This window comes from Neophocaena asiaeorientalis, unplaced genomic scaffold (genome assembly GCF_003031525.2).
Source record: "Neophocaena asiaeorientalis asiaeorientalis breed wild unplaced genomic scaffold, Neophocaena_asiaeorientalis_V1.1 scaffold67, whole genome shotgun sequence".
In the NCBI taxonomy this organism is placed as follows: domain Eukaryota; kingdom Metazoa; phylum Chordata; class Mammalia; order Artiodactyla; family Phocoenidae; genus Neophocaena; species Neophocaena asiaeorientalis.
This window is the reverse complement of record NW_020173731.1, coordinates 6,498,737-6,519,154: the sequence shown is the minus strand read 5'-3', so window position 1 is coordinate 6,519,154 and position 20,418 is coordinate 6,498,737. Positions and strand designations below refer to the sequence as shown.

Sequence of the window (20,418 nt, the reverse complement as noted above, 5' to 3'; positions counted from 1 at the left end):
TACATTGTGTATTCATTAACAAATTATTGTACTTGTAGTTATCTTTAAAACTTTTTGCTTTTAACCTTTATACTAGAGTTATAAGTGATCTACCCACCACAATTACAACATTAGAGTACTCTGAATTTAACTATGTGTCCACCATTAACATTAGGCTTTATACTTTCACATGTTTTCCTGTTACTAATTAGCATCCCTTTTTTTCAACTTGAAAAAAATCCCTTTAACATTTCTTGTAAGGCTGGTCTAGTGGTGATGAATTCCTTCAGCTTTTTTTGTTGTTTTTGTTCGGGAAAACTCTTTATCTCTCCTTCAGTTCAGAAGGACAGCTTTGCCAGGTAGAGTATTCTTGGTTGGCAGTGTTTTTCTTTCAACAGTCTGAATATATTATGCTGCTCCTTCTGGCCTACAAAATTTTTATTGAAAAATATGCTGATAGTCTTATGGGAGTTCGCTTGTTTATAACAAGTTGCTTTCTCTTGCTGCTTTTAAGGTCCTCTCTGTCTTTAACTTTTCACAGTTTAATTATAATGTGTCTTTGTGTGGGTCTCTTTAGATTTCTCTTATTTGGTACTGTTTGGGCTTCCTAGATATAGATCTTTGTTTACTTCCCCAGGTTAGGGAAGCTTTTAGCCATTATTTCTGTGAATAAGTGCTCTGCCCCTTTCTCTGTTTTCCTTCTGGGACCCCCATAATACATTGGTCTGCTTGATGGCATCTATAAGTCCCTTAAGCTATCTTCACTCATTTTCATTCTTTTTTTTTTTTTTTTTGGTTCCTCTGATTGGATGAAGTCCACTGCCCTGCCCTTGAGTTTGCTGAGCTCTTCTTCTGCTTGATCTAGTTTGTTATTGAACTGTTGAACCCTTCTATTGAATTTTTCAGTTCAGTTATTGTATTCTTCAGCTCTATGATTTCTGTTTGATACTTTCTTATACTTTATTGATTTATTCATAGGGAATTGCTCCATATATAGCTGTCCATTCAGTGCCTCCATGGGAGGAGTGGAGTTCAGGACCCTCTTATGTCACCATCTTGATTGACTCTCCTGTTCTTTTTCAAGATTGTTTTGACCATTCAGGGGTCCCTTGAGATTTCATGTTAACGTTAGTATGAATTTTTCTGTTTCAGCAAACAAAAATCTTTGGGATTTTGATAGGGATTTACTTGAAGCTAGAGACAGCTTTGGGTGGTAATGTCATCTGAACAGTATTAAGTATCCCAGCCCATGGATATGGATGTCATACCTACAATGTTTTGTAGTTTTCAGTGTATAATATTTTGCCTCCTTTGTTAAGTGTATTCCTAAGTATTTTATTCTTTCTGATGCTATCGTCAGTGGAATTATTAATTTCCTTTTCAGATTGTTCATTGTTAATGTATAGACATACAACTGATTTTTGCATGTTAATTTCATATACTGCAACCTTTGCTGAATTTGTTAGTTATAACTTTTTAAATAGAATCTTTAGTGCTTTCTACATATAAGATCATGTCATTTGTGAACAGAGGTAATTTTTCTTCCTTTTCAATTTGGATGCTAGGCCTATTCATTTCTATTCAGCAACTCTGTATTCTTTCTTACTTTTGGTCTGTTAGGTGTCATTTTCTAGGGAGATATACTGAACCTCCTTCTGTAATTGTGAATTCCAATTGCTTTTTAAAAGTCCAATGTCATTCTAAGCCATATTGTTCTTGAAAATATTGAGGTCCTGAAATTGACACTTGGTGGGTATCTATCAACCATTGCTAAAGGAACACATGCATGAAGTATCTGTGGAACAAACATTTCTTGAAAATCTACTTTGCATCTGGCACTGAAGAGATAAACTCCTTGAAGATTCCAGTCTAGAGGAGGGGATAATCACTGTTACACAGACGTGAAGTTGTATAATGTAGTGGGGGGTAGGAAGACATTGAGTTAGAGAAACCTGTGTGAATCCTGCTCTGTACTTACCAGTGTATGTAACCTGGGACCAGTTACTTAATGTCTGCTCCTCTAGTTCGTCCTTTGTAAAATGGGAATAATTTAACCTACTTTGCGGTATAGGTAAAGCTCCTCACATAGTGAATTTTTTTACATTAAAAATTGTAGCTCTCTAAGACCTATATAGATTGATGCTATCTATCCCATAGCTTATAGAAACAGAAAATAGGTGATCAACACTCCCAGGTTTAGGGTGGCCTACAGTTATCAAATACCAACTGTGAACTGGGTAGATGGGGATACTGAGCTTGTGCTGGGCAGCACAGTTAAAAGGTGGAAAGCCAGAACCTGAACCCAATTTGGGCTGGTCCAAAGCCATTGCTCTCCTGAGCTGACATTGGGCTGGAGCTTGAAGGAAGGAATAAGGAGGGCACATTCTAAGTAGAGAAAACAGCTTGTACAAAGGCACAGAGATGTAAAAGTGCATGTTATGTTTGGAGAGCAGTGAATAGAGCTATACCATTGATAAAGAGTGGTAGGAGTTAAGGTTGGAAAGTGAAATGGTCTCTGATTGTAAAGTGCCTTCCCAGTTTGGATTTTAGTCTGTAAGCAACGAAAAACCACTAAAATACTTTGCATAATGGAGAGTCATAGTCAGTGTGCTTGATGAACTAGAGTGAAGGCTAGAGTAGAGCATGCCAGTTAAGAAAGAGGCTTCTGCGAAATCCGGAGCAGAGACGTACAGACTGGAGGTGGGTCCATGGTAGTGGAAAAGTAAAAACACAGGGTGACACGGTTCTGTTGGCCATTCCAGAACTTTTAGCAAGACCCCAGGCACTTAATATATGGCTTAAGCTTTCTAAATGTAACAGGAGACAGCTGTTTGCTTAGTTATTTGAGAGTTCTCTGAAATCTTTTCATATGCTGCATGGATTTGGATCCTAAGTTATAGCCTCTGCTGTTTTTAACTGAACTGGACTTCTAAACTGTGGAGCAGGTAACTGTTCCGTTTAAGCAAAGCCGGCTTTGCCTTCATCACTGCAGGTATCTGACTCTCTCTTAGGAGCATGCATTGCTTAGATCACAGTAGCAAACAGAGATTGAAAATTTTAACTTCATTGGCCAGAGATTTTTTGACACCCCATACGTGTACAAAGTGTTGCTTTCTGAGTGCCTTCATGTATTCATTTGGCTTGGATATAATAGCATGGGGATGGAATAGTAAGGAAGTCAGGAGATTCCGTAACTTACGTAGGGCAAAGGGAGGAACAGGTGTAAGATAATTACTGAGCGCACACAGAGTATGCATGGGCCTTGGGTGATACAGATTGAAGAATAGGCCACGCTGTCCTTCAGGAACTTACCATGCTGGTGGGAACATGAGAGAGATGGGTAACTGGTAAAACAGACTTCTAAGTGGAAATGACCCAAGTGCCTTGAGAATGGAAGCAAGGGGAGCAGTGTCCTGGCAGGTTGGTACAGAGATGGGACAGGGACACTGGAATGAGTTTGGGGTTTGGGTCCTTCTGACCCTGAGCGTTTCACTCTGACCACCCTTCTCCTTCACAAGAGCTATAATTGTTTCTTTTGTTGTCTTTGGTCTCATCTTTATGGCCTGTGGGGTGTCCACCCCTCGTTTGCTCTCCCTGGTCTGCACTAGTCTCTCCCGTTGCCATGTCCTTGTTTATCCTCTCTTTCCCTCTCGTTAGTGTTTTTATTAGAAAATGAAAAACTTCAGTGATTATATGGAAGAACTGTGTCCAGCTGCTCAAACCCACCCGGTTTCTTTTTTTAGCTTCTCCCCCACTTAAAAATAAAAAGCATCAGGTCCCACTTGCCAAGCCTTTGTCACTGTCTCCAGCAGCCGTTCCTCCGGCCCATATGCTCCCCCAGATGCTCAGCCCGTCCCCTCCTCCTGTCTCAGCCCCACGTGCGGGCCCTCCGTGGACAAGTGCGGGGCCCCCGGAGCACAGCCACCTGCAGCCCCACCACACCATCTGCTTCTCACCCCCATGGCCACTCTGAGCATCACTTCTGACCCAGATTCCGTGGACCGCACCCCCCACCCCAGGCCCTGGCTTGTTTGCCTGGCCAGTCCTGTGATTTCCAAGGACAGGATGTTGACTGGAAAAGATAGAGGGGTTGCCATGGAGATATGAATAAACACACTTGCAGACACCTCGCAGCAGGAACTGCAAACTTCTGACAGACGTTTAGTTCAGCCCCAGGTTTCCTTTGTTTGGGTTACATGCCTCACCTTTGGAGTTAGTGTCTTAGAGGGAAGTTTAGAGCCGTCGCTAAACTGTTAGTTATAGCATTTCCACACACCAGCCCTTGTTTCTTCTTTCAGAGACAGCGAGCTCACCCCGAGGAATTAGAGGGTGCCTGCTCTTGGGCCTGAAGAGTGGGTTATAGTGACACTAACATGGAGAGAAACTGCCCCAACCTGTCGCATGAGTTAAGAGTCAGTGCGAGAGCACTGGTCATCCCTGTAGGGGAACAAAGTGGTGCTTTCCAACGTGCTTGGCCTCCCATTCTTCCTTTCTCCTCCAGGTCTCAGGGCTGTGAGGGTGAGGAGGTTGCTACGTCTTGCCTGAACATAGCTGGGGACACAAGAGGCTCCCCCTCTCTCAAATGTGATACCAGGTGGTAGTGGCGGGGGTTGGGGGGAGCGAGGGAGCCTAGCACTGGGACACTATAAAAGAACGCTTTCCCTGCCCTGGGGTGCATTTTTCTGGGCCCCAGGGGGAAAGAGGCATGTTTTTGCCATTGCTCCTAGTGAGAGAGGAAGGAAGGTTCTGCGCCCCATGGGCCGAGAGAGAAGTTAGCTCTATAATGAAAGTAGAAGAAAACCTTTGACCCTTTCTCAAGAGGGCGCTGTTGACATTTTGGGCAGGACGGTTCTATCCCACACATTGCAGTATGTTTATAATCCCGGGCCCATCAAATGCCACAGTTACCTCCTGCCAATTGTGTTGTCCTTGGGACAACCAAAAATGTCCAGCAAATTTCCAAACATCCCCTGGGGTTTTTTGCTGCCAGAATACTGGATGGCCACAGACTCTTCTGTCCTCTGGGAAGAGACCTTGACGAGACCAGGGCTCTTTTTTATCCTCATGTAGTCATGGTAATGAAAATGATAATCTGTTTACTAATCAGTGCCTTATCTGATCAAGTTGGCAGTTCTTTTCATTATTATTTTTTTTTCCTCCCTATTTGGTTTACAATTCCTCAACCTTTCAAGCACCTGAGCCTTGAGGATGGGTGACTAACATGTGAGGCTTGACCCTGCACATGAACAGCCTGCATCCTAGATGTGAAGGACCACAGGAGTGATGACAGTAATTGCGATAGGACTTCAGAAGAGACAGTGCAAAAGATAGGAAGTGTTTAAAGTGGGAATTTTGGCCCTGTGGCCCTAGGGGCCCAGAGTGTCATATTTATTGACGGAGCTGGCTGGGCCAAGGGAATATACTCTTCCAGCCTTGCCCAGATGGCATTTTTTTTCTCCTGGGAACCCTGAATGTGGTGCTTACCTCTGGAGTTCCTGTAAACCAGTGACTAAGGCCAGATGGTTCCGAAGATAGAAAGAAATCCCTGATGTCAAATCTGTCACCTTCTACAATGAGACGAGGGAACCCAAAGAGGAAAGACGAGTTGCAGCCAAGGCTTCCATCCCCTTTGCTATTAATTATTACCCTCCTGTGGATTATCCAGACAGGTCCTCTTTTTCCTTTTTCTGGCTCATCATTCTGCCTTCCCACTGGTTCACAATGAAGAGACACAGTGTTCTGTCAAGTTTGCTGCGTGTTGGCAAGGCTAATTTTGCCAGTTCAGAGGATGGGGCTCTTAGTTAAAACTGGGTTTTGGGATTTTCTTTATCATCATCTATTTTGTCTTCCACCCACTCACCCCGGGGTGGGGGTCAGATAATCAAGAACTGCCCATGAGCATCTTGATTTCTCCTTAAGTCTTTCTAGCCTATTGATTCCAACAGCCTGTGCCTTTACCATTCTTGTTAATTTTTTAAAAATAAATTAACTATTTCTAAAGATTGACTTGTAGTCGGTCATTTCAAATCTTAGATCTTCCCTCCTGTCTCTGAGATAAGAGGCTCCTTTGTATTTGCTCTTACGCTGACTTCTGTTTTTCCTGAGCAGAAATAGGAATTTATTGAATCATGTAGCTGAGAGAGATACTGGGGTAATCAGAGAATCAAAGGAAGAGCAGTAGGAACCAGGGTCTCAGGTGCTGGAGAGAGGATCCCCGTGCCTCCAGCCCTCACTGTCTGCTGTATCTCTCCCCTTGCTCTGCCTCTTGCCCCCCAGCTTTGCCTCCCCCTGTAGCCCGGCCCTCGCCCTGTACCAGGTAACCCGGCACCACAGCCCCGCTTAGCAACCTAACGCAAACAGTGTTTTCCTCTCTGGTTATCTCTGTGTTGATTATTTAATAACTGTAATCATTTCCCACAAAAGGAGAACCACTTTGAGCTTTAACCAAGCAATGTGCGCTCTTTGTAATCGACATTAAAAAGGGAAAGATCAGTGGGGTCTTTGAACTCCCCTAACAGGATATAAGGTTAGGGAAGACTGATAGGGTTTGAACAGAAGTTCCTCACGTTCCTGAGAAATCAAATGTGTTATCAGTGACCCCTGTACCTGGAGAGAATTACTTGGGCACATTTATGTCAGTTACAACAGTTCATATTTTCTTGACTTATTATTGTGGATTTTTCCCCCATCTCCCTGCTTCCTCTCACCCCACCTCCTGAGTCACTGCTAACTGAGTCAGTAACACTCAGAAAGTATCTTCCTCTGCTCGAAAATGCAGAAACGGGCAGATTAATGTCTCCTTATTCTCAGAGGTGAAGAGTGCTGAATTACAATCCTGCTTCATCCCTATTTCTCTTTCATTACCAGTTTTTATGCTGTGTCGTTATCTCTTCTCTGGTCTTGTTTGGCAGCATCCCCTGTGCATGCTTGTGGCCTCTCAGAGGACGGGGAGAGACTAGAGGTCATCTTGTCTGGTGGCCTCTAACCAGGGGCATGTCAGCATCACGTGAGAGCTTTCCAGAACAACCATGTGCAGGCAGACAACTTAGTCACTGCCTGCTACACAGCTTATCCATGAGAAAGCCACACTCTCACAGTTGGTGGCAGTAAAACCCATGCTCCAGAATGATGCTGGAGGAGAGAGCCATGGATGGGAAGCTATAGGGTAGCAGGTATATCTGAGCCTACAGACCAGACCTGGGACTGGCAGGGGAGAAACGGGGAGGGGATCAGGAGTTCATTTCTCTAGGCTTTCAGAGGACACTACCAAGGCTTACAGAGTAGCCACAGATGATCCATAGTAGGGTCACCAGGAATAAGTAAATCTCCTATTTGAGACTCACCCTCTAGCTTAGTCCTTTTTGCTTGTTAATTCAGAATTCTGTTTGTAACAGGAGCACAGCTGAAATCAAGATGCAAGTGACCCCAGAGATGTGCAGGCTTTAGGAAGATATTCAGGAATGATCTCTAGAACCTCTGCTCTCTCTCTTTTCTATGTCCTTTTTTTTTTTTTTTAATCTTTATTTATTTGGCTGCGTCGGGTCTTTTGGCGGCGTGCGGGATCTTTTCGTTGCAGCCCGCGGGCTCTCTAGTTGCAGCGCACGGGCTTAGTTTCCCCGCAGCATGTGAGATCTTAGTTCCCCGACCAGGAATCGAACCCATGTCCTCTGCATTGGAAGGTGGATTCTTAACCACTGGACCACCAGGGAAATCCCTCTTTTCTGTGTCTTTGGATTAGGCTGAGGTATTTGTCAGAAAGCTTGGGTTGAGCCGTACCTGGTTCTCATTCTGAATCTGTAGTCCCGAAGGACAATCCCTGTGCACGTACTGATCTCACTCAGTAGGGCACCAGAATGATCAACGCTGAGAAATAAACTCTTTGTTTAATTTATGAAATCCCTGAGAAAATATTAAAAGGGGAGGAAAAGTGCAGTGAAGACCTTGGACGGACGAGCAGAAATTTTTATCATCATTACTGGAAAACACCTCTCCAGTTCCTGCATGTTTCAGGCGCTGTGATAAGCTGACATTCTCTGTTGCTGCTACAAGTTCACTCTCGGTGGGGCATGTACCCTGAGCTCTGATTCCAGGAAGGGGGGGTTGGCTTGTACTGATTCTCCTGAACCCTTTTAATGGGATTCCTTCTAATAGTGGGTCAGATTTATGGGGGTGCTTCCCTGAGTCAAGTTAACTGGCCCAGAAGATCGCCCTGAGCTTGACCTCATCACATAGAGTTGTGCTTGTTATCATGGAGAGGAGTCTAAACCGTTCTTGTACCTGTGGATGTACGTGCAGAAAGCGTGTGGAGACATCTCAGCTAGATCCTAACTAGGTTCCGTGCTTGTGTTACACGTGTCAGAGGGAAGCCCATTTTGGCAATAGGAAATAGCAACTTGGGAGTGTGTCACTTCATTCCGTAGACCAGAATGAGCATCTTGCAGGAACAGAAGTTTTGAGAGCTGTTTAAATATCAACCTACCTCAGGCTCTGCAGGGAGGTATCCTGAGCTGGTAACGAGAAAGGCTGTGTGATGTCTCAGCCCGATATTTTCCACCCTTGTGATGAGATGCCTTCTCCCTTTTCCCTATAGGCCCAGTTCCTCTCCCCACAAGCTCGCCGTCGACTCCATGCTGCCCTGGCATCTTGTTCCACCTCCATGCTGATCCTGTCCAACCTGGTGTTTCTTGGGGGCAATCAAGTCGGGAAAATCTACTGGAATAGGATCTTCGTACAAGGTAAGTTGCTGTTTTCAGACAATTTCTTGTTTTCCGCATTTGTGCAGCTGGTATCACGTATGTGACGGCGGGGAGGCATTCCTTGCTCTATGCGTGGTGTGTGACCTATAAAAATACCAGCCAGGAGCAAAGTCCTGTGTTTAGCTGTGGTTTTAACTGTTCCCTATTTTGATGTACATTTTATCTGCCGTGTGTGATACTCATCATCAAAATGTACCATCCCAAATCTCCCAAACTCTATCATTCCCTTCTACTAAGTTACCTCTCCAATTATTGGATTTTTCCTAATCTTCCCTGCTATCTTTAGATCAGCCTTCACTATACTGTAGAGTCTTAACCTTGTTCCACTTACCACCCTGAACGTCCTACCAGGAGAATGTCCTACAAGCCCCATTGTGCCCGGTTTGCCACACCTCTTTGTTGTGGATGCTTTTTTTCTGAACACTGGCTTGCCAGCATTAGCAACCAACCTGATGTTTAATGTACACGTGTTTAATGTCATGTATGTCTCCATGTCCACAGCAGAGTCACCCCTGCAGCGGGTAAAATTGCATTAGTAATTGCATTGCATTAATAATTGGTCATCATTTATTTATGGTCATCATTTCCTTTGGGCTAGAACTGAGAGTTACATCACGTCCTAAGAGCATTGGGAGAATGGGAACTGCTCACAGAGCACATTATTCAGCCAGTTCGCTGTGTGTTCAGAGCCAAGGTCCCCTGTTCCGTTTCCCTGACCAGTGACCTGGTTTTGTGTTTTTGGTTTCGGAAGTTTTGCCAAGTGGTAATGGTGATGGCTAGGCTGTTGCCTCTACATCTGGGTCCCCGACAAGCCAGCGATGCTTTGGCTGCAGCTCTTTTCACAACAGAAATAACCCCATGGGTCCTGGAGTCACTGCTTAGAAAAAAACCACTGGACCTTCACTGAACTGTGAGAGGAATACACTTCTATGGGGAAAAACTGCTGAGAGTTTGGGATGGTCTGACGTAGCCGCTAGTGTTCCATACATCCAGCTGCATGATCCCAGGGTGCCAGGTCATGAATCTAAACTGTGACAGGCTTAGGTGAGCCAGGCTCAAAGGGACCACGAGAGAGCCCTGTTCTGCTTTCCTCTTGTCACTACAATACCCCTTTGATCTTGCTTTCTGAGAAATGTTTTAGCTGATAAGTTCCTGAAAGGACCAGGTACTTTTTTAAGTGGAAGCTGCCCTTTGATAAAGATGGGAGGTGGACTGTTCTGGTGGCGCAGTGGTTAAGAATCTGCCTGCCAATGCAGGACACGTGGGTTCGAGACCTGGTCCAGGAAGATCTCACATGCCGCGGAGCAACTAAGCCCGGGTGCCACAACTACTGAGCCTGTGCTCTAGGGCCTGTGAGCCACAGCTACTGAGCCCACGCACCACAACTACTGAAGCCTGTGCGCCTAGAGCCCGTGCTTCGCAACAAGAGAAGCCACTGCAATGAGAAAGCTGTCGACACAAGTAGAGAAAGCCCACGTGCAGCAACGAAGACCCAACACAGCCAAAAATAAATAAATTAATTAAAAAAAAAAGAATCCTGGTTCAGGAAGATCCCACATGCTGCAGAGCAACTAAGCCCGTGCGCCACAACTACTGAGCCTGTGCTCTAGAGCCTGCGAGCCACAACTACTGAGCCCACATGCCTAGAGCCCGTGCTCCGCAATAAGAGAAGCCACTGTAATAAGAAGCACGCGCACCGCAACGCAGAGTAGCCCCCGTTCGCCGCGACTAGAGAAAGCCTGCACGCAGCAACAAAGACCCAACATAGCCAAAAAAAAAAAAGATGGGAAGTAATGGGGTGCGGAGGACCTAAAGATAAAAGAATCCTCCTTGAAGTGGGCAACGCAATGTCGACCTTTCTTGCCTCCTCCCACCATGCCTAGCACAGTGCAAAGAACACGATGACTGGAAAATGCTGACTTGGGCTTTGCTGGTCACATGAGCAAGAAGACTCTAATCTTTGCTTCAGTAAATAAACACAGCGGGTGTTTGCTACTTGTGAGGCACTGAGACGACAAGGGTGGAGAAAGAAGCACAAATGTGGGAGCCAGACATGCAGACGTGTCAACAGAGTCAGGTAATTGCTGTGCCAAAGGCATACGGGATTGCTGGACATCACAGCACAGAGGGCTGGCCTTCCCGTGGAAGTTGAACTTCACAGAGAGTATGGAACACTAGCGGCTACGTCAGACCATCCCAAACTCTCAGCAGTTTTTCCCCATAGAAGTGTATTCCTCTCACAGTTCAGTGAAGGTCCAGTGGTTTTTTTCTAAGCAGTGACTCCAGGACCTAGACTGTTTCTGTTTTGATTCTTCACCTTGTTGTCCCGGCATTATGGAGAAGAGAACACGGAGACAGTGTCACCAGGTACTAAACACCCCCACCAGAAGCAACACTCGGCGTTTCTGCCCACATTCCGTTGGCCAGCACCAGTCATGTGACCACCCTAAATGCAGTTCAGGGAGATGTGGGGAAGCACACAGGTACCGTAGGCTGTGGCATGGCAGGACAGGGCACCATGAGGCAACCGGCTGGAGGCGCCCAGGAGGCAGTTAAAAATGTGACCTGGCATTGGGGAGGAGAATGGGACGGAATGACTGCAAGACAGGGCATGGGCGGTGGGTGAGGCCGCGGGAGTGGATACAGTTCGCCAAGCAGCATGCACAGAGCGAGAAGACAGCCGGGAGGTAAAACCTGGCGATGCTGGCATTTAAAGGGGCAGAGGAAAGATAGCAGCTATAAGATGTTCTTTCTGCTTCTCTAAGACACGAAGATCAAAGCGTGATTTGCCCTGCACCCGGTGGAGCTAACATCAGGCACACGGGGGAGCGGGGAGCGGGGGTCTGAAATATCTGGTCTGCTTCTGCTGTGTGGGTCCTATTATGATCTACGACTGGATAGACCTATGTCCTCCTTGGAGCCAGGCGCTGGGGTCCCAAGCGAATGATTCTCTGAATATGGAGGGCTCTGGAAGCGTTTCTCTCTGGGTTCTGAGGCCAGGGAAGCTCAGCTTAGAAGGCATTTTCTGTGTCTCAGATTCTTCACATCAGCCTGGTCCCATCTCAGCTGGTCTGTCCCATGGGTGCCCTCAGTCAGGGAAGGTTTCCTGGGGTTTTGGTGGTTACCTCGTTTGTTCCCCGCTGCGGGTCTTTTATCCCTGAGTGATTGAATTTAGATATCTTTTGGAGGAAAGTGAACCAGATGGTGCCAAATCCACCATCCTTGAGAACTCTGGATTTCTTTTCATAACTAATTTGGTTGACCTGATAGAAGATTAGTATGAATATTCATGTTTTGGTACAAAAAAAGTATTAATGAGTTTATAGGCTGCTTCCTCAGCTACTGCTATGGGTGTCATATTAGCTTTCTAAAATAAAAAAAAATCTGAATTCTGAAAATCGTCTGGCTCCAAAGGTTTCAGATAAGGGATTGTTGTGCTGTACCTATAGCTGCTGATGGATGAGCCAGGACTTAGACATCCTGCTTGTCTCTGGCCTCTTCCTTTGGCCACGTGATCAGGAGCTGTTTTTCCAAGACCCATCTCTACACACGGAGGAAAACGCGAAGGAGTGAGCCAGGAGGTCTGACTGTGGGGAACAGGGAGCGGTTAAGCTCAGTCTCTAGATTTCCAGCTTTCATGGGAAGGTAAATCTTCCCCCAAGGGTAACCACCCTTGTCCCTTTGTGCCTTGATGGGATGGGACTTGCAGTGACAGAGAGGAGCTGGTAGCACCACAGACTTCCAAGGTGTCCAAGGAGGACAGGGATTATGGAGGAGATTACCAGTGCCTCACAGTGAATGGGATGTGGATACACACACGCCCTAAAGGACAGCCTCATTATTCCTTGGGGAGCCTTTTCCCAGTATCACTGGTGTCTCTAGAAGTATCTCACGATTAGCCTGGAGGAGTTGCCTTGTCTCCCTGACTCCAGTTCACTGCTTTAGACATGGATTTGTTTGCTTTAAGCTACAAAGCTTGTTTTAGTAAATATCTAAATATTTACCTTATGTAAATATCTCTATCCTGGTCTCAACGGGGTTGGTGATGTGAGGCTGTAAAACCAGATCCTTCCCTTTCTGCTGTGCACTCTGTCCAGCTGTCCAGAAAAGTGGACGATGCCAGCCGCAGGATGGAAATGCTGAGTGGCTTTCTGGGGGTCTGGTGCATGTCACACAGTGTTATCTCTGCTGCAGAGACTGGAAAAGTAATGTTCAGTTAATTCAGTGGAGAATAAAGAATCTAGATCTTTGCCTTTAAAATACTTTCTGGAGGGTTTTTATCATAAATGGGTGTTGAATTTTGTCGAAAGCTTTCTCTGCCCCAACTTTTACTATTGAAATTTACGTCAAGCAGCTTGAGGAGTGTGACTGTTTAAGCCTATTATATATGTATTTAAAGGAAGTTATCTGGGTCTAGGGATCTGAGAAGGCTGTGGCTAGGGATTTGGTCCCTAAGCCTGCTCTAAGAGGGACCCTGCTGTGTCATGCTTTGCAGAGGCAAACACAGGTTGCTTCTTACATAACTCTGTGGCTCTGTAAAGGATTTGTTGTTGGAAGGAGCTTTCTCATGTCTGCCTTAAAATCTCGACATTGAAGTGTAAGTTAATTTCTTGAACAAGCAGTTGATGACTGCTCTGTAACTCAAAAATATCAATGCATTATAACTCCAAATCTCCGAATCTGTGTCTTAAGCATCCTTGCAGTGCTCTGTCGTCCTGGGACAGTGGGGAGAAAAGGCAGTCAGTGGGGATGGGTGTGCACTGGGAATATTTCTGGCCTTGAGGGGGCTGAGAGCTTTACAGTGTTGTTTGGGTGCAGGGTCGTGTTCCTTCTGAAAAGTCCATCTAGTCAACAGAAGCCATGGATTTTGTCAAAAAGGAACCTAATCATTTCCTAAGTGGTAGAGCCCCAGATCCTGCATCTGTTGGAGGTGGTAGAGACGTGGTATCCGTCAACCTTTGTCCTGCCTGACTCCTCTTCTCTCTTACACAAACACACACACACACACACACACGTGTTTGTTTTCCCTTCTTCTTGTTGCCTGATCTAGGTTGGCAAACTCCATCTCAACACTTAGCTCCTGACCCTGTGACAAGGCGAGGAGAATTGGGTTGTTTTCCCACCAGACTGCAATGAGAGAGGAGCTAGCAATTTTCTTATGTAGGTCAGAACCTTTACACTCCCCATATTTGCTTGCTATCTCTAGCTGAGAAAGGAGACAGTATATTTTCTCTCTGATTACTAGCTTGTCCAGGCAGTTCAGTCATGTCCTGACTCAGATGGCTCCGGACAGGCATTTTATTTAAAGCCGAATTGGGGTGTTGCCCTGGAAATTCCTAAAGGCTGTGGTTAAATAGAAACTCATTCCCCTCACATCTCGTTATATTCTTGGGACTAAAATTTCATCTTTGATGAGGGGAGACAGAAGGCAGATGTCAGTGTCTCAGGCACCTTCTTTGTGATTACTTATTTCACCCTCTTCACTAGCCCTTACCTTGCAATGGAGTTTTCATTGCTCTGATTGATTCTGCTTCTGCCCCACTGGATCCTCTGCAAGTTCTAGAAGCATTTGAGGAGCAGGTGCTTCCCACCCATCGTATTGGCAGTGAAGTTGATACGTAGATATAGGTGAAGCGAGTTATCCATGGTTGCACATTGGTCCGTTACAGACCATTCTTGGAATGTGAATTTCAAGACTTTCAGATGCCTTGGTTTCTTCTTTAGTCTGTGCCACGTGGTCACCCAGATGTCGTGGGCATCAGTTTTCCTAAAAGTATTTCAGCACAAGTCACTAGGCATAGGACGTGAGAAATAGAGAGTGGGAGTTCTTCTCCAGAAGTGTGCCTGGGGTTATGTTAAAGCTGAGAGAATTTCTAAAATATCTAGAAAGGAGTTTGAATCATCATGCATTTAAGTCCTGCTTTCTGTGAGGTTGTGTGAAACTTTTTGCTGTTAACCAGGAGTTTTTGCGAATTCATTTGAAAAGAGTTTTATGGAATTTGGGAACATTTTAAAGTGTCTTTAAATAGAATATCAAGTAAAGGATAGTATGGTTACGCACAGTTCATCGAATAAAAAGAAAACAATTTTGATTTTTACTGACTCGAAGTCTCTACCTCTCACTGGCCCTCAATCACATATATGCAGTGTGATATTCAAAAGCATATTACAATCAAATCATTATATTGTACACCTTGAATACAATATTACATGTCAATTATAGCTCCATAATTATGTCAGTTATTTCTCAATAGGAAAAAAAAGCATGTTACAAGTTAAAATCAAACCAAAATAATTTAAAAAATTTAAGTTCCCTTTATCCTCTAATTAAACCTGATACGTGTTCAATATGTAACAGGCTATCTGTAGCCGCATTCCCAAGTCTGTACTCTAAGGCTCAAACCAAGAAGTCACGTGGGATTTCTGAAATGAACAGACATCCTGGAATTTATATTATTAATTTATTTGACTGTATCACTGTTGTTATTATATTACCAGTGGGTGCAGAAGTAGCTCAGCACCAGCCGTGCCAGTGAATACCAGCTGACGGTGAACGGGAAGTGCCCTGGCAGTCTGAAACGGTTATCACACACGCTGGAGGCCCTTTTCACCAAACCTTCTCCTCAGGTCATTACTGAACATTTTTTTTTTAAGTGTTAAAAGTTAAGAATATTTAATTTGGAATTCAGTAACATTTTTGTAACAGAAGGGCACATCTAGCAAGAGTCATCGTTCTCAGGTGTCTCAGCTCTGGGAGCAGATTCTTTCGTGCAGTAGACCCCATCCTTGAGTTTGTTTCTGTTTACCAGCGCACCGGACAGTGACCACTTGCTGTGTGCTGCCACTCGCATTAGTTTTCCTGTGGCCACTGTAACAAATTAGTATGCACTTAATGACTTCAAAGAGCACAGTTTTACCTCTTACTGTTCTGGAGGCCAGAAGTCTGAAATCAGTCTCGCTGGGCTAAACTCAAGATGTTGGCAAGACTGGTTCCTTCTGGAAACTCTAGGGGAGAGTTTGTTTCTTTGCCTTTACCAGCTCCTGGAGGCCGGCTACATCCCTTGGCTCATGGCTTACCTTCCTCCTCTTCAAAGCCAGCAGTGTAGCATCTTCCTTTTTCGATTTTATTTTTTTATTTGAGTATAATTGCTTTACAATGTTGTGTTAGTTTCTGCTGTACAGAGAAGTGAATCAGCCATACGTATACATATATCCCCTCCCCCCGCCCCATCCCACCCATCTAGGTCATTACAAAGCACCAAGCTGAGCTCCCTGTGCTGTATAGCACGTTCCCACTAGCTGTTTTACACATGGTAGTGTATATATGTATTGACATATAATCTCCCAATTCGTCCCACCCTCCCCTTCCCACCCCGGTGTCCACATGTTCATTCTCTACGTCTGCGTCTCTATTCCTGCCCTGGAAATAGATTCATCTGTACCATTTATCTAGATTCCACAGATATGCGTTAATATACAATATTTGTTTTTCTCTTTCTGACTTACTTCACTCTGTGTGACAGTCTCTAGGTCCATCCACATCTCTACAAATGACCCAATTTCGTTACTTTTTATGGCTGAATAATATTACACTGTATATATGTACCACATCTTCTTTATCCATTCATCTGTCGATGAACATTTAGGTTGTCTCCATGTCCTGGCTATCGTAAAGTCTCCTCCTCTCTGTCCTGCTTTTCTGCTCCCATCATCGCATTGCCCACTTTCTAACTCCTCCTGTGTCTCTCCTATAAGGACCCTTATGATTATTGAGCTCACAATAATCCAGGATAATCTTCCCATTTCAAGATCTTTAACTTGATCACACCTGCAAAGTCCCTGCAAAGCCAGGTAAGCTAATTTGCATGAGTTCCAGGGATTAGGACACGACCGTCCTTGGAGGAGCCATCATTTAGTCCACCACGGCACGATTGAGTAACATTTGCTATTACACAGAACATCCGCCACTGGATGTGGCACCGCTGCACCACTGCAATAGCTTCTGTCTTAAGAAATTTGATTGTAAAATAGCAATTTGGACACACTGCTAGTCTTATTAAAATAAGAATCTGTGAAAAGAAATGGTGCTTAATTTAACAGAAGTACACATGTGAGATTTGTTGTCTTGAGGGTGTTTAGAGAGCAGTGTAGGGAAAAGCTGCAGTTTTGCTTGTTCAACACTTGCTCCACATTCTTTGATAACAAATCTCTGTTACCCCACTCTCGGTCTATGTCATACTGAGATCTAGGGGTCAACATGTGAGCGGGACTGGCCCGTCGGTATGGTCTGTCTCCCCATGTGGTGCAATTCCAGAGTTTTTTTTGGAACTGTCAGGGAGGAGAAGCTCTCTTTTGTTGCAGAGGTGTCAGAATATTGGGCTGGAGCTGCTGGCAGCCCTCTTGCTGTCACCAGTGGAGAGCCAAGTAGAGAGGGAAGCCGACTCTGAGGAAAGAAGAACTGCATGTTGGAAACTGTATTTTGGAGGTAGTATTTTGAGACAACCCACTGCAACATATCCTTTTTTACCTTTTTTTTTCTTTCTTTGTGGTACGTGGGCCTCTCACCGCTGTGGCCTCTCCCGTTGCAGAGCACAGGCTCCGGACGCGCAGGCCGAGCGGCCATGGCTCACGGGCCCAGCCGCTCCGCAGCGTGTGGGATCCTCCCGGACCGGGGCACGAACCCGTGTGCCCTGCATCGGCAGGCGGACTCTCAACCGCTGCGCCACCAGGAAAGCCCCAACATGTTCTTTTTAAAAAAATTTTTATTGGAGTGTATTTGATTTACAATGTTGTGTTAGTTTCAGGTATACAGCAAAGTGATTCAGTTATACATATTTTTTCAGATTTTTTTTCCCACATAGGTTATTGCAGACTATTGAGCAGAGTTCCCTGTGCTATACAGTAGGTCCTTGTTGGTTATTTGTTTTATATATAGTAGCATGTGTATGTTAATCCCAAGCTCCTGATTTCCAGGAGATCTTGAAGCCAACATATATGTGTACTTTTCAATAATAGGAGCCTCTGTTCTTTACTCAGTTCACATGATTCTCCAGCGCTCTCTTGTGTTTCTGCATGTCTTTTGAGCAGATATACTGATTGTTTTTGTTCCAGGCTCTCTTTCCAAGAATATTTGTATGGCAAACATCTTTGGAAGATGGAGATAGTGTCTTTCTCCAAAGTAGAGGGTATTTGATTACTGTCCAGTATAATAAAAGTGATCTCTCTCTCTGGGACAAAGGTCAGGCAGGCTTACTGCCCATTATAAAATATTTAGATTCCTATGTCTGGGGCTTATCTCCTATATCATAACCACTGCACGTGCAGGCATCACCTGGCCCTCTTTGCATCGCATTGTGGGATCTGGGGCTCAGGGAAACGGTGCAAATGCTCTGGCTACTTTTATTGCTATGAGTGAGAAAGTCCTTCGCCTCTGACCTAAGAGTCTCATGTCTTCTGCCAGAATCCATGGAACTGTGTCAGGCGAATTTGTTGCTTGCAAGTAGAGTTAAATCTCAGATCCTTCACTTATTGACAATCCAGTTTGGTTAGGTTTCTGTAACTTGTAACCAAAAGCATATGATTAATGTAGATTAATGAGATAATGGAGGTGGAATACACCACTGTTACAGGTCCTTAAGGGAAGGATATTTGGGGAGATTCTTTTATACTGAATCATTTTTTTGGTATAATTTTTTTGGGCTTATGTGCCTCCTAATAGAGTAACTTTGAGAAATTATGTACCCGGTTAAGTGTTTTAAAGTAGGCATATAAAAAAAAAAGTAGGCATCTAATTTCTTGTATTATAAATTTAAATAATTATGAGATACCTAATTTTTGCCATATTATAAATATTGACATTTAAAAGATAAACCAACGCCTCTAGATAATATAAATTATAAATAACTTAGTGATTTGCTATCCACCATCATCCTTTAAAAATATAAATGAGCAAGATGATCTTATTTCACAGTAACTTCCATTTCATTGCTCCCGCAGAATTTTGTCTCGTCTCAAAGTTGTGTCCTTTATCAACTATCATACTTCTCTGTGGCATTGGGTTTTTTTGGCTTGTTTTTCTACCACTGTAAGGCTAGAAGTGTAATCATTTTTCTCCTGGGTCGGGTTATCATTACAGTTTTTATTAGTGCATAACTCGTCTTAAAGATGATACCGTTTGATACATAATTATTAAACATAAAAAGTAAAATTTCTCTTGAATAGATGGAGTAGGAATTTGTGGTTATTTGAGTAAAGGAATTATCTAATTGTCCCTTTATGTGGTTCCTCTATTGTAAAGCTTTTTATTGAAATATAACATAGCCTAGCAAAGTGCACGTATCATAAGAATTTTCTCTAGGCAAACACACATGTATAACCAGCACCTAGAGGCTCCTTCTCGTGACCCCTACCAGTTACTACCTGCCCTATTCTGACATCTAAATGCATAGCTTTCTGTGAGGAGCTTGTTCATTTAATGCACGTGCACACGCACACGCACGCACGCACACACAGATACATACTTTTGTGTCTGGCTTATTTTGCTCAATATCGTATTGAGAGATTCATTCATATTTTTGAGTGTTGTTATAGATTTTTCCTGCTTATCACTACTATAAAGTATTTCATTGTGTGAACATGCCACAGTTTGTCCATTCTAATGTTGATGAACATAATAGCTGTGAGCTCCTATGGGCTGTCATGTATATGACCTGTGGGGAAGCTCTGTATGCATTTTTGTTGGGTTTATACCTGGGAAGGGATTGCTGTGTCACCGGGTGTACATATATTCAGCTTTCATAGCCACTGTCAAATAGTTTCTCAAAGTGTTGTACTGATTCTCTTGAGGTTTTTACATCCTGGAGCAATAATCTGAGATAAGAAAGATGGGGAGGAAGTTTGCTTTTTTTGTTTTTAAAGTGAGATGAAGGATATTTTATGAGAAGAGAAAGGGAAGGGAGACACTTAGCCTTAGGTTAATTTTTAGGATCTGGAAATCCATTCTTCTAAAGTTTTCCATGTTGTTTATACTTTGGAAAGTCCTACTGAATACACCTAGTGGTATGCATAACCCAGTTTGAAGACTACTGCTTTACTGGGGAGAGAAGGTCACTCTGTCCTTTGAGTCCCACCTCACCATCTTTATTCTAGCCCAAAGGAAAAGAAGTGTTAATTTGGACTGGACAGTGGTTGAGGTTAGCAGGTATCAGTTAGCCACTGCTACATAACAAACCACCCCAAAACTTAATGGCTTAAAAGAATAAGCATTTATATAACTCATGGGTCTCTGTGTCAGCTGGGGTCTGGCTGGTCTAGGACGGCTGCATGCATCCATCTGTGGGTCAGCTGTGGTTGGGTTGGATTTGCTGATCTTAGCTGGGCTGTCACATTTCTAGGGCCTTGTCTAGGACAAATTGGCTGCGTAAGGTCTGCTCCATGTTGATTTCTTATCCTTCAGCAGACCTGTCCGGGCTTGTTCATATGGCAGTCATAGTGGTTCAAGAGAGAGGGCAGAAAGTATGCAAGGCTTTTCAGGCTCAGAACTGGCACATAATCAGTCTTGTTGCATCCTTTTGGCCAAAGCATGTGATATACTAGCCCAAATTCAAGGGGAGGGGAAATAGATTCCACCTCCTGATAGGAAGAGCTACGAAATCGTATTGCAAAGGGTGCTGATACGAGTAGG

At 44.2% G+C, this 20,418-nt stretch overlaps 1 protein-coding gene across 8 annotated transcripts in view; it reads left to right on the top strand.

The window, feature by feature from the left end:
• The window catches only part of HHAT (hedgehog acyltransferase), a 334,459-nt gene that overhangs the window by 276,276 nt on the left and 37,765 nt on the right, over window positions 1-20,418 (top strand). For all 8 annotated transcript variants that reach the window (XM_024751038.1, XM_024751039.1, XM_024751044.1 and 5 more), the window contains one exon: window positions 8,570-8,714. In XM_024751038.1, the coding sequence (XP_024606806.1) occupies window positions 8,570-8,714 (145 nt within the window). The remainder of the gene's footprint in view (window positions 1-8,569; window positions 8,715-20,418) is intronic.